Source organism: Drosophila bipectinata, chromosome XL, assembly GCF_030179905.1.
Source record: "Drosophila bipectinata strain 14024-0381.07 chromosome XL, DbipHiC1v2, whole genome shotgun sequence".
Lineage (NCBI taxonomy): Eukaryota > Metazoa > Arthropoda > Insecta > Diptera > Drosophilidae > Drosophila > Drosophila bipectinata.
Window position 1 is genome coordinate 15,906,877 of NC_091734.1, and position 13,617 is coordinate 15,920,493.

Genomic DNA, 13,617 nt, shown 5'->3' on the forward strand with positions numbered 1-13,617 from the left:
TAAGCTTTCCAAGGTATTTGTTGCATTACTTGCCTTCATTTGTGCGTTTGAGTCGAAGCGCCACATTTAAATTGTAGTTTTCCATATTTTACTGATATATTCCAATTTTTATTTATATTTACAACATGTAAAAGAAAAAAGGTCTATTAATTTCTTAAAGAAATAATATAATTTTTTTTTTAATATTGTGAAGTCGACTTAGTGTGACCAGTTGGTGGTACCTACATGGCGCGGTCAAAATTTCTGGATTGGCAAAACCGTTAAAGCTTAATTCATTTTCAGTCACTAAATCAAACTTATTATCTCTCAATATCTTACATCAATGTTCATTTTAATTAGAAGACACTTTGAATCCAATGACTGTGGTAATTTAAGTACCAGAACGTTTGAAATATTAAATATCAAAAAGAAAAAATGTTTAAAAAAATTTGAGGACTGTTTGAGTTTTGAAACTGAAAATTCATTTAAAACAGAAAAAAGAAAATCTAGAAACAAACTGAATACTTTAAAATATTTTCAACTTAACAACCCCTATAATAGCTGGCCAATCTTCGTTGCCCAACGTCTAGACTCTAGATCTCCCTTTATCGGATTTCAAAGGCCATTTCCAAACCAGCAGTCTTGTTGCGTAAGTGAGTCAGCACAATGGGAGCACCCACATCCAGGCCCTTATCTATGACAAAAGATAAGTAAGCAGTTTGTTGTTTGACATATCCCTTTGCCCGTAACCCTGCTAGTGATAATGCATGATATTCAACAAATTGTGTATTGTCATAGCAAGTGTTCATAGCCGGCAAAAGCGTTTAACAAAAGACCTTTGGATGTGTTCTTCTATTACGGTATAACACAATTTCACGTCGCCCTTAGTCAACTCAGGCCCCGACCGATCGATTTCCCAGTTTTACGTGCTAGTCTGGGCGATGAAATGCAATGAGGGAAATGGGCCACCGCCCAGAAACGGGGCACAGAGCTTTATACAGCGACTCGCCGCCTATCTTAAACTCGGCCGCCATCAGAAAACGGAGCACTCGCCTGCGCAGGATTGTGTGTCTGTCAATGAGTTGGTGTACGTGAATATGCCGACCCATTTAAGTGGGACAATTCTGGTCAACATGATTCATGTAGCTTTATGACATTTATGTATCGGGGTACTACTCGCATCGAAATTGGTCTCCGACCACGGCTGCTGCTTACGGGGGGGGCGAGCGGGGCGACGGGTAGACGGTGCGGTGTCTATTCGCAGGAACCGTCTAACCAGCCGTCGCGCCATCGCTCGTTCACTTTGCTGCAGTCGAAGAGCGGCTTACCGAGCTTATCGTTCACCCGGTTGTGGAACTTGCATAGCCACATAGCCAGTTCCTTCTGTGAGTTGACGTTGATTGGATTGACGTCCAAACTGTGAAATATAGATTGGGGTACCAGCAGGGGATAACGTTGCTTACAATAACTTACTCGGTACGGAAATCTTTAGCGCAGAACTCGCAAGGATAGAGACGAGAGAGGACCTCAAAGAAAGTCTTCATATCACGCTTCTCAGTGTCCGTGGGATTGTCCGAGTAGAAAGCGGCCATGGTATGCAGCAAGCCCCAAGTAGAGATTCCCAAACGCACCTTGTCCAGCGGACAGTCATCGCGCACCTCCTCGGTATTCACGCTTATCTTTTCCGCAGTAGCCATGTGTTTGACCTAGAAAATATATCATAAAATAACAAGAATGTCAAAGGTAAAAGAAATCCACCTTAGAAGTTTGCACGTTCGAGATAAGTCGTTGCTGCTTGGACCACGACTTGAAGTCGTTGCACGTGCGACAGTTGGAGTCTTGCTTGCCGCCGCTGGCTCTTCGATGGGCTGCAAATGAGCTATCCTCCTGATCAGGCCGGGGCGGCGGTGGTGGACTCTCCGTCTTCTGGTCGGCCGGCGAGGGCCGTGCAAACGTGGGAGTCGCCTGGGACATGTTGTCGGGGTCCCGAAGGATGCGTAGAACGGTGCGTTGGAGACGTCGAATTACCAGGCGTGTCGCCTCTCGACTGAGTTCTAGTTGCGTGAGGCTGCTGTAGTCGTAGCCAAAATTATGGCAGTTGCGGCGCAGGAAGAGCGATGTTGTAGTAGCGGGCAGCTGTAATATCTTGAAACTTCTCTCAGCTATTGTGAAAATCATAAAAAGTATTCGCATGGTTGCCACCTTGATTCAAAACGACACATTTTGTAGAACACACGTTTGGCTATTATATTTGCACCGGTAAGGCAAAAAGGCATAAAGCGTTGGGACATGGTATTTTAATTCGTGGGCGTAGCAGTTGGCGGAAGGCTCAAATACTGAAATCCCAAATTTTTTTTTTTATTCAAATTGTACGCTCCTTTTAGCGATCGATTTGCAGGCGTCTGGCAACTTTCCCGACGCAGCGTTCGATAAACGATAGGCCAAAGGGCGCGACAACTCAAACATGAGAGGACAGCAAAGCAGCTAACTTAGACTAGAAAAAAAGTACTCACATGTGAAATAAATGGAAGACAGAGCTAGTGTGAGTAGATGCTGCCCCTGAGAAATTTTGCGCCTTGAAACTGTTTGAAATAGAATAACACATATGCTATTGGCAATATTTATTGATTTTTCTTATCGAAATTTTAAACGTACACCATACAATTTGAAGACTTTTTCCGTACAGTTACAGGTTTGATCTGTGTAATCTTTGACATATTTCGCAAAAGCTCTGTGTGTTTCAAAGGCACATTTTCGTTTATTGTTCATTAATACAGTAAATTCATTTAGTAACAACTATTAGCGGTTAACAACTGGCCGCCTGATTGGGGTTGGGGTTCGATTTGGGGTTAGCTCTGCTCCTCAATGCGGAACAGTTTAACAGCTCGCAATGGTTAGACATACGACATACATAAACGTAACCGTCCATTAGACGCACATATATAAATTACGCGTAAAAACATGCAAAATGTTAATATTTAAAAATGTAAATGGGCATCGGATGGCTGACTGGCAATGGCTCTCAGGCGTAGTCCCGGAACATGGTGAACAAGCTATAGAGTACGCGCAGGGTGGACTTCAAATCCATGTTGACGATGTCTAAGGGGCGAGCCTTCGGCTTGGGCAAGCCCACGTCCTGCATGAGGTCGAAGGCAAACGCCACGTTGCTGACCTTCTGCTCGGTGTCCTGGGGCGTCAAGTGAAACTCGTGCAAGGGGACAAAGAAGCCACCCAGTAGGCCCATTAGAAGGCACAGATAGACACCGTCGTGGAAGTCCGTGTTGAGGTCGGTGATCTCGAAGTTCAGCTTGGCCAGGTGCTTGTTCACAAACGTGATCAGCGATTTCTTCACCACTGCCAGCTTATCGGGCGCAATATCGATCAGTGTGTCGAAAGCGTCCTTTTCGCAGCGCATGCCCACGTCGTCGTACTCGGAGGTTATCTGCTCCTGGAATTTCTGTGCGTTAAGTACCCCAGCATTCTTTTCGGCGATCACCACGGACACAAACACGTTCTCCGGCAGACGTACAGGTGCGCGGAAGTGGCGCACTAGAGCCACAAGCAAATGAAGGATAGCCACTAGGTTCTTCGAGTGCACACTGGCCACCGACCACTTAGGGATCTTGTGATGGAAGCCCAGAGTCTAAAATTACAGAAAAAATTTATAAAAATATACTGATTCTGTCAATGTCAGGCCTTACATGATTAACAGCTTTCAAAACAATGTTCAGCTTCTCGAGCTGTCCCTGTTCCGATTGTGTGACTTCTGGAACGTCTAGTTTCTTTCCCGTGAGCTTTTCCCACAGTTTGTGCAGCACCTGGCCGTCGTACATATCTTCGTCCAGTTGCTGGACAATGATGCGCTGCTCAGCCAGCTCGTCGTTAATCCAGTCGACAAGGATTCGCTGCAGTTCCAGTACCACAGGATCGTTTATGGACTGTGGGTCAATCACGGCGCGCTGTTCATGTTCGCCTAAAATGAATTAAAGTCGTAAGATGCGGGCTACCACCTCTCTTAGATGCCAAACTTACGCAGGGCATAGTCCTCAGGTGGGATGTCATACTGACTAGGTGATCCTGGTGAGTCGATGGCATACTTTCCCTCCTCCTGAACTTTTTTCACTGCAAGGAGAGGATAACAAAGAGGTCTTGTGATAAAGTAAACAACAATGACGACACACACGAAACACACAGGCACAAAATGCACGCCCACAAAGATCGCGGCTCTGCTTATTTGTTTGTGTGCGTCATCAGTGACGCAATGTTCTGATTTAGCAGCGCACATCTGTTCCCAGAAATGCTCGATGGACGCCCAAGGAGATACTTAGGGCTTATCCTTCGCATACATTCCTTAATAGGTAGGTGAAACAGTGGGTTCCACCTACAATTCAGAGCTCTTAAGACTATGTTTCGACCCTATTTGGGCCCACAAAACTTAGCGATCTCAAATTGTCACAAACCTTCGCGAGTTCCTCGTTTGCGGCCCAGGGTGCTAAATTTGTCCCAGAAACTATCCTCTTTTTCGCCCTTTTTGATGGCCGTGGGCGTGTGCGGCGACTTGGGTCGGTTGAGCGTCGACATGGCAAATCAGTGGACGAGTAAAAGTTTATAATTGTGCAGCTCTCAATGTTATTGTTTCTGGCAGCAGTTTCTCTCGGAGCTGCCACCTTGTCAGCAGTCACCGGTTTTCCAACACTGAAATTTGGAATTGGAGCTGGAGATACCAAAACAGGAAAACAACAGGCTCCAAGAAACGTAAACATATTTGAGGAATCTGAAAGGACTAAAAATACAAAGTATAAAGAAATCGATACATTTTCAAACTCTAATTTATATAAATTATAACTTAAAAGAATCTAAAGAAAATAGTTCCTAATTTAGGAAAAGTTCCAATTAAATATTCAATTAAAATAGAATTTCCCTTTTTAAGATTTTAGACCATATTAGTCCACAAATAGGCATTAATATCAAGGAAAATTCATTTCATATGATTTATCAACTCTGTTTAAAAAAGGAAAATTCAGATTATACAAAAACAAGTAACTTCACAAGTTTTATTACACCAAATGTAAGCTAGTCCTTAGATAGAGTTGGGGAGCTGGCAGGCACGCACCGCCACAAGTTGCAGCAGCACGAATATCGGCGAGAAGACTTCCGAGTACTCGAGGCCCGTCTTCCCAGAAAGCTTCAGGCACAACAGGTACTTGAAAATGGCAATAAGCACTAGGAAATAGGTGCTCCACATGAATCTGTGCAGCGCCTTGCGCTTGTTGTCAGAGTCCAAGTACATACGTATTCCCACAATCACGCAGAAGTACGCGTTACAAATGTCGATAAAGAACAAAGGGCTGAAGACTGTGAACCAGTCGCCTACCAGTTCGGGAAGGACGCCTCCAGTCGGTCCCGCGGCTGACAGCTTGACAGCTAGCGTGATGGTGAACACGAGAAGGCCGCAAAGATTGACCAGGATCTCAAACTCTGTCAGCCCCAGCCAGCGCACCAGCTCAGAGAGCTTGAACATCTTTTTTACTGCCTGGACTTCGCTTTTCCTCGAAACTGGGACTGAGTTTGAAGCTGCGGAGTAGGTGCAGCGGGCAACGGGGGCACCGCAATCTCAAACAAGCTTCGATTGAAAATCTTGATGTGCAACGCTGAGTTCTTGCGGTGGCGAAAGGTCAAGTCTTCCTCATCACACAGTGGGTGCAATTCGTCCAACAAGCTGATGGTAGAGGTGTTGATCGCGTAGCTAAGGGTTCCCTCGGAGTGTTCGATGAGGCGCAGGGCAAGATTGAGGCCGCGTGTGACGGAGAAGCCCATGCAGTGTAGGAAGATCTCCTTAGCGCCTGAGCTGAACAGCTCCTGGCATCGCCGCAGCTGAGCCTATAAGAAACTATTTTTTATAAATTTCACTTAATTTCCGTTTATTTACTTGCCTTGAAGTCTGTTTTTCTTGTAATGTAAATGTGCTGGCGACCGCTGGCAGGTCGTGGTGGCTGTTTTCGCACTACTCTGTGTCTTTGGTTGTTGTTGCGTCTGTTGTTGGATCTCGGCTTGGCCCCGTGTTCCTGTGAAGCATTGCTTTCCATTATCGGTAAAGTGGGGAAAAGCGCGTATTATTTTTCCATTCTCGCAGCGTGACTCCAAATTTGGAAATAACCAACACTGATCACATGGCCAGATCTACCGATAGTGCCACTTTTTTATATTTATATATTTTTATTGACGGATCATTTTTTTTATGAGCTTAAATTTTTATAACATGTTATTTATTTATGTCAAGCTACATCGAAAAAATTGGAAACCAACCCAAAAGTTGAAAACAATGAAGATGTGGCAACTTTGACAGTATTCGATAGGTCGTTTTTAATGGCCTTCACTGCTGAGATTATAGCCAGTATTTACCGACGGGACCAGGTCAAAAGAATTCATTCATTCGTCACCGAGAATTATTATATAAAAAATTATAAATAAAAAATTATTATACATTACAAAATATATCGTATTTTCGATGAAAGAGTATCGATATTTGAGTATTTTTATGTATTATTAACAACCCTAGCCGAGTGTAATCGGTCATCACTAATTTACTATCGCTCGTGAGATTCGCCAGGTTGAAAATTTTTCGTCGTACTCTCGGAACAACAAAGGTATGTTTTTCGCCCTGACCAGGCAAAAGCTTGCATCTGCAGGCTAACCAGACCGTAAGCCGAGGCACTGATCGATACGGGTGCCAGACCCTCTTCCACTCGAAAAAGAACCCATAAGACTCGTAACTCTCACACATACCACACAAACGCACTAGCACACGCACACTAACGCCACCTGCGGACAGCGGCAGGAAAAATACAAATTACATAACCTGCATAGCTGGTATTACAATTAGAATTAGTCCAGACCCTCGGTACAGTGACCAACTGTAAGTCTACATTCGTAAGTTGTCTTAAACGCCCCGCCAATCGAGGGACTGCCCCAGGTTACATAAGTCTCGAGAGGAGCGCTGACCCAACCAAAAGTGTGTCCAAAGCATCTAAGTCCTAACCACAATCGTAGTAAAAATCTATAAAATAATAAGAATAAAGACAGACCAGCCCCCTGCACAATGTCCAGGTGCGAGTAACGTTTGTATTCATGCGTTCAAGTCATTTTTCCATGCAGGCCGAAAATCCGATACGTTTCAGAGAGTCTGATTCGAGTTCGGTCAGATTTAAGCAAGCACAAAGCAAGCACACAGAAAAGCAAGCCACCAGACCTGCTCCTGAACCGAAACCGATACACCGATCCCGATCTTGAATCCCAACGAGCCACCACGGATGCAAACGTAACGCCAGCCAGCTAAGGAGCCTACCAAGGAGAAGGATCCCCCGCATTGGATAACGCAAACAAGTAAATTTACCATTTCTCATTTATCTCAGTTCAGTTGAATCTGCCAGCCAGAGCAATCAATCATCCAAAAAATAGTCTATATCCAAGTTCGATTCTAAATCAATGTACCCAAATTGCATAAGAATCGCGAGTACGCTCGATTATTTTTCTTGCTGTCGATCGTTTGTGCCCGGCCGCTCGTATGTCTTGGCTGGAGCTCTGCCTCCTGATTAGAGGACACTCGTGACACGCACTCTTGCCTACGCCCACGCCCACATTACACCCCAACACCCCTACACCCACATTACACATAACATCTCGGTCAAGGAACCAGGGCCAGCCAAGTCAAACTGAAGCTCTCCAAATCAATTCCAAATTCCAACAATCCGGGCATCCAAGCGGCACAAGAAGGCGAGCTCGATACGATTCGCTTTGATTTGATGATTCGATAGGATCCCTTCTCGATTCACGAATCTGATAGCGCCGAGTCGAAACTCGAGCTAGGCGAAGCAAACATCAGAAAGCCAGAAACAGATTCAGAAAACAATATATCCATACAGAAAAGCAAAAGAATCTAAAAGTAAGAAAGCATACAGATATTGTGTATATAGGTATTCCGTTAAAGACTCTGCCAACTGCTCGATTTAACGCGGCACAGTTTCGAATTGCAGATCATCACTACCCCCGAGCTACAACCGCAACCGCATCCGTCTCCGAAGCCGAGCAATGTCGTCATCCCGCTTGCCCCACCACCAGCAAGACCAGTCGGATCACCATTATCGGCGCGGCGGACGCGGCCAGCAGCGCGGCTACTACGATCGCGGTTCCTCCGGATCCTCCAGTGGCTACAGGCGGGATAGGGATAGAGACCGCGAGCGGGAGCGAGACCGAGACCGCAGCCGCTCCTTGGAGCGTCGCCGCTACAGTCGCTCCTACTCCCGTAGCGTCAGTCAAAGTCGCAGCCGATCACGTTCCCCCTCTGTGGAGCGTTCCAACCATAGGCGTCGCCGTCAAGAGCAGCGTCACCCAAGCCGTTATCACAAGGAACGGGATCGTTCCCGGGATCGCGATCGCGACCATTCCAGACGTGAAAGCAGCCACTACCGACGCTCGGAGTCGCCCACTAACGGTTCCGGACCCAGCAGCAGCACAAATAATCACAGCCAGCGGAAAGGTCCAAATTCAAGCACAGGCTCTGAACAATCCGAGCAAGGCGCTCCTCCGAAGGCAACCGTAGCCCCGGAACAGGGTCAGCCAAGCGGAAAGGCCAATACGGTGGGCGCCTACTACAATCTGGACGCCGATGAGCCAATCGATAAGGAGCGCATACACCGCGAAATGGAACAAAAGCTGCGCGAAGCACTGGCCAGAGAAGGAAAGGTCTATCCGCCGCCTAAGCCTGAGCCGCCCTCCCATCCGGTCTTCGCCAATGACGGTTCCTTTATGGAGCTCTTCAAGAAAATGCAACAGGAACAGCAGCAGCACCCAGTGGTTGATCGCCAAATGGCGTCCGCCTCCACGTCGCTCGCCGTCGCTGCCGGGCGGGAGCAGATCATGCAGCAGCACCAACAGCCCCAGTTCAATCCACCAGAAGCCGCCTCGGTCGTGGCCCCGCTACCGGCGATTGCAGCCGGAGCGGCCAGCAGTAGTGCTGCTCCGTACATCGCAGCTGCAGCTGCCGGAAAGTTGGCCCCGCCGCCGCCGCTCGTGGGACGACGTCGCGGCGGCAAGATCCTGAAGACGGGCGTGGTGGCCAAAGTGAAAACTCCGAACGAAAGTGATGTGGACCCGAAGGACTTCTGGTCGCTCTACCTGGCGGAGGTGAACAAGTACAAGAGCAACGCATGTGACACGGATAACGGAAAGCGGCCGCTGGTCAAGTAGTGGCTTCTGAGTGGCAGGGCACCCTCTGGCAGTTCCCCGTAGAAATCTGACTTGAACGCCGGCAGAAAAACAAACGTTAACTTTTCACCACACCGATCGCAGAAAATGTGTTCTAGTAATCAATTAAACTCAAAACTCCTTCCCCGAAAGACTCCCTCCCGAACACTTATTCGTCCTCCGAGCTCCCCCAACCTCCGAGGACTACCAGGATTGTAGATTGTAGACTTAGCGGGCTTTTTATCATTTTTTTTTAGTTCAGTTTAGTTAGTTTACTTAACTAAGCGACGAAAAATTGTATTGTGAGTTTCCGGTACACACAGACACGATTATGAAGTGCAAGTCGGGGGACCGCAGGACCCAAGCCCCGAGACACCAGACACATATTTTAAACAAATAACTGTAGCATAGATTGTAAGCCATTAAACTAGACTTGTACACCACTATGTATCGCTATATATACCATGATATATACCGCTCATCCGGCATTGAGAAATGTGAAAAAGACTAACCTTTGTGATTTGTATGTCTGTCTCTTCCTCCCCGTTTTTCGCACTGAAACTATTGTACTTTTCGTTTCTTTCCGTTTCTTTCATGTCTATTTTCTTATTCCATCTCTTTCGTTCTCACTTTCTCATCTCTCGCTCTTTACTATGGTTCCTTTCACCTATGTCTCTCTTCGTACTTCTGTGCCTTGGTTTACGATTTTGGTTACGATTTGCCTTCTCTTTTCGGTTCGGTTCGGTTCGGTTTCCGCTTCCGTTTTTTATTTTCTGTTTCCCAACTAAAGTCTATATGCAATTTTTCATGTCCAAAAACAAAAACAGCGACAAGTCGTCAGACAGCAGCAACATGTCCGCCTACAAGCTGGAGACCGCCCCCTTTGACCCCCGCTTCCCTAACCAGAACGTGACCCGGTACTGCTACCAGTCGTACATCGACTTCCACCGCTGCCAGAAGAAGCGCGGCGAGGACTTCGCCCCCTGCAACTACTTCCAGAAGGTGTACAAGTCGATGTGCCCCAACGCCTGGGTGGAGAAGTGGGACGAGCAGCGCGAGAGCGGCACATTCCCGGGCCGCATCTAAGCCCGGCCAGCAGCGCACGCCTCCCTAGCCATCCTAAGAACACCAAACGAGACGAAGGCGACCGGAGATGATGATGGAGATGGGCTGGGTGGACTGGGCGTGGGACGACGTGTTGGTGGAGTTGGAGGTAGCAGCCGAGGGCCGGAGGCATCCCCTCTAGCATCAGGATCTGGCAGTTGTAACAATTTCTAAAGTGAACAGGTTCATGTTTGTGCTTTCCCGCGGTGCGGTGAGTGAAGACCATCCTCTCACCCACCCATCGTCAAATACAAATACACGATTGTTCAATTCCCTGAATTCTGAATCGAGCGTTTCTTTCTTCATAATTCTCTTGGGCGAGCGCTCCAGGAGACCGGAACCAGTACCAGTCCAGGCCGCACCTAAATTTTCAAATCCGGATTCAGATCCGCGCAACTGTATTCCGATGTGTTAATTAATAATAAAATATTAGTCACGACATTTTCAGAGTCTTTTTAAACGGTACACATTTTTTCATAAAGGTTCTAAGCTTTTATTTTTTTAATTTCTTTCATAAGTTTTGAAGATTTTTGATTATTTTTTGATTATTTATTTTTTTTTGAATTTAATGTTTTGGGTATTGAAGTGTTTATTAGAAGTGTTATGTTTTTAGAATCCCCGTAAGTTTGTAAATTTCTAAAAAAAATTGCTTGAGTTGGAAAACATTAACATATCGATGGAACAGATTTCTGAACTAATCAGTTGGGATTTTCAAAACATCTAATTTTTTTTTAATTTATTGTAATCTACATATACAATACACATATGTTTTTGCAATTCGGCTAATCTATCGATATTGAGGTTTTATCAGCCAAATATTATACCTAAACTTTAGGTACAGAAACATCGATGTTTAGACACTTGGATGTTTTTCAATCATCGATGATACAACATCGATGTTTTTAAAATTTTTAAAATTTATGCAATACTAGGTGCAGGACTTTAAAAAAAAGACGGAACAAATAGTTTTTTCGGCAAAATCAATTTTTCTTATTCAAAATAGTCTCCTTCTGCTTTAATACAGCTTTTTGCACGGTCCAAAAGCAAGTCGATCGAGTTTTTTAGCTCGTTGCCCGGTATGGCCTCCAGTATGCCGGTGCAATCCTTTTAAAGGGGCTCTACGTCTGCATAACGCTTTCCTTTCATCGGCAAATGCGTTTATCCGAAAAGGTAAAAGTCGCTCGGTGGTTGATGGTTGATGCTTAAAATGTGACTTTTGGTCAAATAGTCGGTCACAAACCGTGGAACAAACGCTAATTTCCATCTTCGCGATATTCGGGCCGAACACGTCAAATACGGCGCACAAAACGCGATACATCGATGTTTTGGAGATGTTCAATTCTATTTACATGTATAATTTACATGTATATATTTCAATAACGATTTTGGCTGATTTTTTATGAATTCACGCACAGTTTCGATAGAATTTTCGGTGATCACAGATTTTGGTTGGCCCACATGATCATCGTCATTTATGTCCTCACGACCACTTTGAAAAAGTTGAAACCACTCGTGCACTCTGCTGCGGGATATGCAATCATCGCCATAAACTTGTTTTATCAGTTGAAACGTTTCGGTAAAAGTTTTCTGGAATTTTAAAACAAAATTTAATGTTGCCTCTTTGTTCGAAGCTCAGTTTCGCACCGATGACAAAAACATACCGACACTTAAAACGAAATAACCTCACTTCCCATAGATGAAATGTCATGAAATTTTGACTAGAAGTCGATAAAGGATAGGAGATTCTAACGCACCAGTTGACTTATAGATGGCGCCACTAGAGGGCGCTAGATTCAAAAAGTCCTATTTACTTTGGAACGCACCTTATTTATTGTGCTTCATGCACTAACTTAAAATACAGATAATTAGAGATCAAAACAGTCTTAAAAATGGACAATGGTCAACAGTCAAAAAATGGTGGTTTTTGTTAATAAACATAAGTTCATCAACAATATCGGGCTTCGGGCAAGTCTGCAGTTTTTTGCAAAAATGCGTATTTTTCAACGTAAGGCCATTTAGTCAAAACTAGATTCTAAAAACAACCAAATTTTGTTGTATTTAGGTCTTCCAATCCGACAAAAACGAGATCACTTCAAAGAATAATCTGAATTAGAATTCCTAATAATCGCATTCTTAAAAGTAGTTTCTACTTACTCGAATAATAATTGAAGTAAAACAATTGATGGTCTCTTTGTAAGAAAATTGGGTCGAAAAACTTCGGAAAGGACCTTTCAACTGGTTTCTGAACTCCATTTCTAAAAAATCGGTGGCATTCCCAAACATATTCCAAAAGAAAACTACTTCTTTGGCCTGCATCGTTTATTTAATATATGCTTTAAATATTACAATTTTGTTAATTCATTTTATTTTTTTTTTGACGCTGGAGACCCTGTTGAATCTTTATTTTAAAATCAAAGCTCCGAAACGTCTATCCAGAACATAATTTATTAAATTTCTTTGGCCTTCGTTTAGCCTTAAATAGTTAATGTTGTTTTATTAGTGTATACATATATATTTTATATGCAATTTAAGACCCTTTTTAGATTTTTACTACTTTAGTACGCAGTTATCATTACCCTTATGCAGAATACATATTTTAAATTGAATTTTTGAGCCCTTGTCTGACAAGAATTCTATTAAATGCTGAGCCGAAAATTCGCTATTTGAAAGGACACCGTTTTGACCTTAAACCGATTAAATTAGGAGTCTTTGAGAAGGAATAACAACTTATGGAGAGGGATGGTTTAAAATCAACAATTGCGGACGGCAGCAATTTCTAGAAACTGAATCTTCAACAAAAAACAGGAACCCGAAAACAGTTTATTTTAATACATATATATCCTCTTTTGAAAACCATTCATAAAGTACTGTTTAAACGCAATGTCCAATCCTTCATTAAGGCTCTAGAATTCTGTTTATGTCTGTTATTTTACTCTATTACTAAACTTTAAATGCCTCGACGCACGAATCATTATTTTTGGAGTTCATTCGATTTTGTACCGCAGTTTTCAAGGGTCTTGGAGTTTAAAATAAATATACATGTATCTGTTAGATCTGTATCTGCATCGCAGTCCAGCAGTCGTGCTGAAAGTGCTTGATAAGACGGTTGATAGAGCGGATCCTTGGTATTTCCGGTTTCTGATTATGCAATTAGTTTGCTGTGTTGTACATGCTGCGACATCTCGAGTGTTACTGTGAATGGCTCAACTGTTTGGCTTATCGAGTGCTAATTCTAGTCTAAATCTAACCGGCTGCAGCTTCAACTGTACACATTTAAAAGCCTGGACAGGA

The 13,617-nt window shown here is 44.2% G+C and overlaps 6 protein-coding genes across 8 annotated transcripts; 2 read left to right on the forward strand and 4 right to left on the reverse strand.

Moving 5' to 3' along the window:
- Window positions 1-752: 752 nt before the first annotated feature.
- Alr (Evr1_Alr domain-containing protein Alr) lies at window positions 753-2,669 on the reverse strand. Its single transcript, XM_017233537.3, has 4 exons — window positions 2,493-2,669; window positions 1,738-2,181; window positions 1,453-1,685; window positions 753-1,396 (listed from the first exon to the last, which is right to left on the reverse strand). Exons 2-4 carry the CDS (start codon window positions 2,170-2,172, stop codon window positions 1,234-1,236), a joined length of 831 nt encoding a protein of 276 aa, XP_017089026.1. The 5' UTR covers window positions 2,173-2,181; window positions 2,493-2,669; the 3' UTR covers window positions 753-1,233.
- A 48-nt stretch (window positions 2,670-2,717) lies between these two features.
- parvin (beta-parvin) lies at window positions 2,718-4,658 on the reverse strand. The gene is made up of 4 exons (XM_017233536.3): window positions 4,440-4,658; window positions 4,012-4,101; window positions 3,681-3,952; window positions 2,718-3,622 (listed from the first exon to the last, which is right to left on the reverse strand). Exons 1-4 carry the CDS (start codon window positions 4,558-4,560, stop codon window positions 3,002-3,004), a joined length of 1,104 nt encoding a protein of 367 aa, XP_017089025.1. The 5' UTR covers window positions 4,561-4,658; the 3' UTR covers window positions 2,718-3,001.
- Window positions 4,659-5,019: 361 nt separating this feature from the next.
- LOC108120049 (transmembrane protein 203) lies at window positions 5,020-5,500 on the reverse strand. Its single transcript, XM_017233539.3, has one exon. It carries the CDS (start codon window positions 5,498-5,500, stop codon window positions 5,060-5,062), a length of 441 nt encoding a protein of 146 aa, XP_017089028.1. The 3' UTR covers window positions 5,020-5,059.
- A 5-nt stretch (window positions 5,501-5,505) lies between these two features.
- Window positions 5,506-6,285, reverse strand: Rpp20 (ribonuclease P protein subunit p20). The gene is made up of 2 exons (XM_017233538.3): window positions 5,913-6,285; window positions 5,506-5,859 (listed from the first exon to the last, which is right to left on the reverse strand). Exons 1-2 carry the CDS (start codon window positions 6,063-6,065, stop codon window positions 5,506-5,508), a joined length of 507 nt encoding a protein of 168 aa, XP_017089027.1. The 5' UTR covers window positions 6,066-6,285.
- Window positions 6,286-6,488: 203 nt separating this feature from the next.
- COX6B (Cytochrome c oxidase subunit 6B) lies at window positions 6,489-10,767 on the forward strand. The gene is made up of 2 exons (XM_017233540.3): window positions 6,489-6,626; window positions 10,050-10,767. The coding sequence occupies exon 2, from the start codon at window positions 10,075-10,077 to the stop codon at window positions 10,306-10,308; it is 234 nt and encodes a 77-aa protein (XP_017089029.1). The 5' UTR covers window positions 6,489-6,626; window positions 10,050-10,074; the 3' UTR covers window positions 10,309-10,767.
- Window positions 6,552-10,082, forward strand: LOC108120045 (pre-mRNA-splicing factor 38B). Of its 3 annotated transcripts, none has more exons than XM_017233533.3 (3): window positions 6,552-6,626; window positions 7,135-7,362; window positions 8,000-10,082. In XM_017233533.3, the coding sequence occupies exon 3, from the start codon at window positions 8,068-8,070 to the stop codon at window positions 9,223-9,225; it is 1,158 nt and encodes a 385-aa protein (XP_017089022.2). In that variant the 5' UTR covers window positions 6,552-6,626; window positions 7,135-7,362; window positions 8,000-8,067; the 3' UTR covers window positions 9,226-10,082. The 3 variants fall into 3 exon arrangements, with proteins under 3 accessions (XP_017089022.2, XP_017089024.2, XP_070134785.1); XM_017233535.3 differs by having other exon boundaries at window positions 8,013-10,082; XM_070278684.1 differs by lacking the exons at window positions 6,552-6,626; window positions 7,135-7,362 and adding an exon at window positions 7,381-7,921.
- Window positions 10,768-13,617: the final 2,850 nt, after the last annotated feature.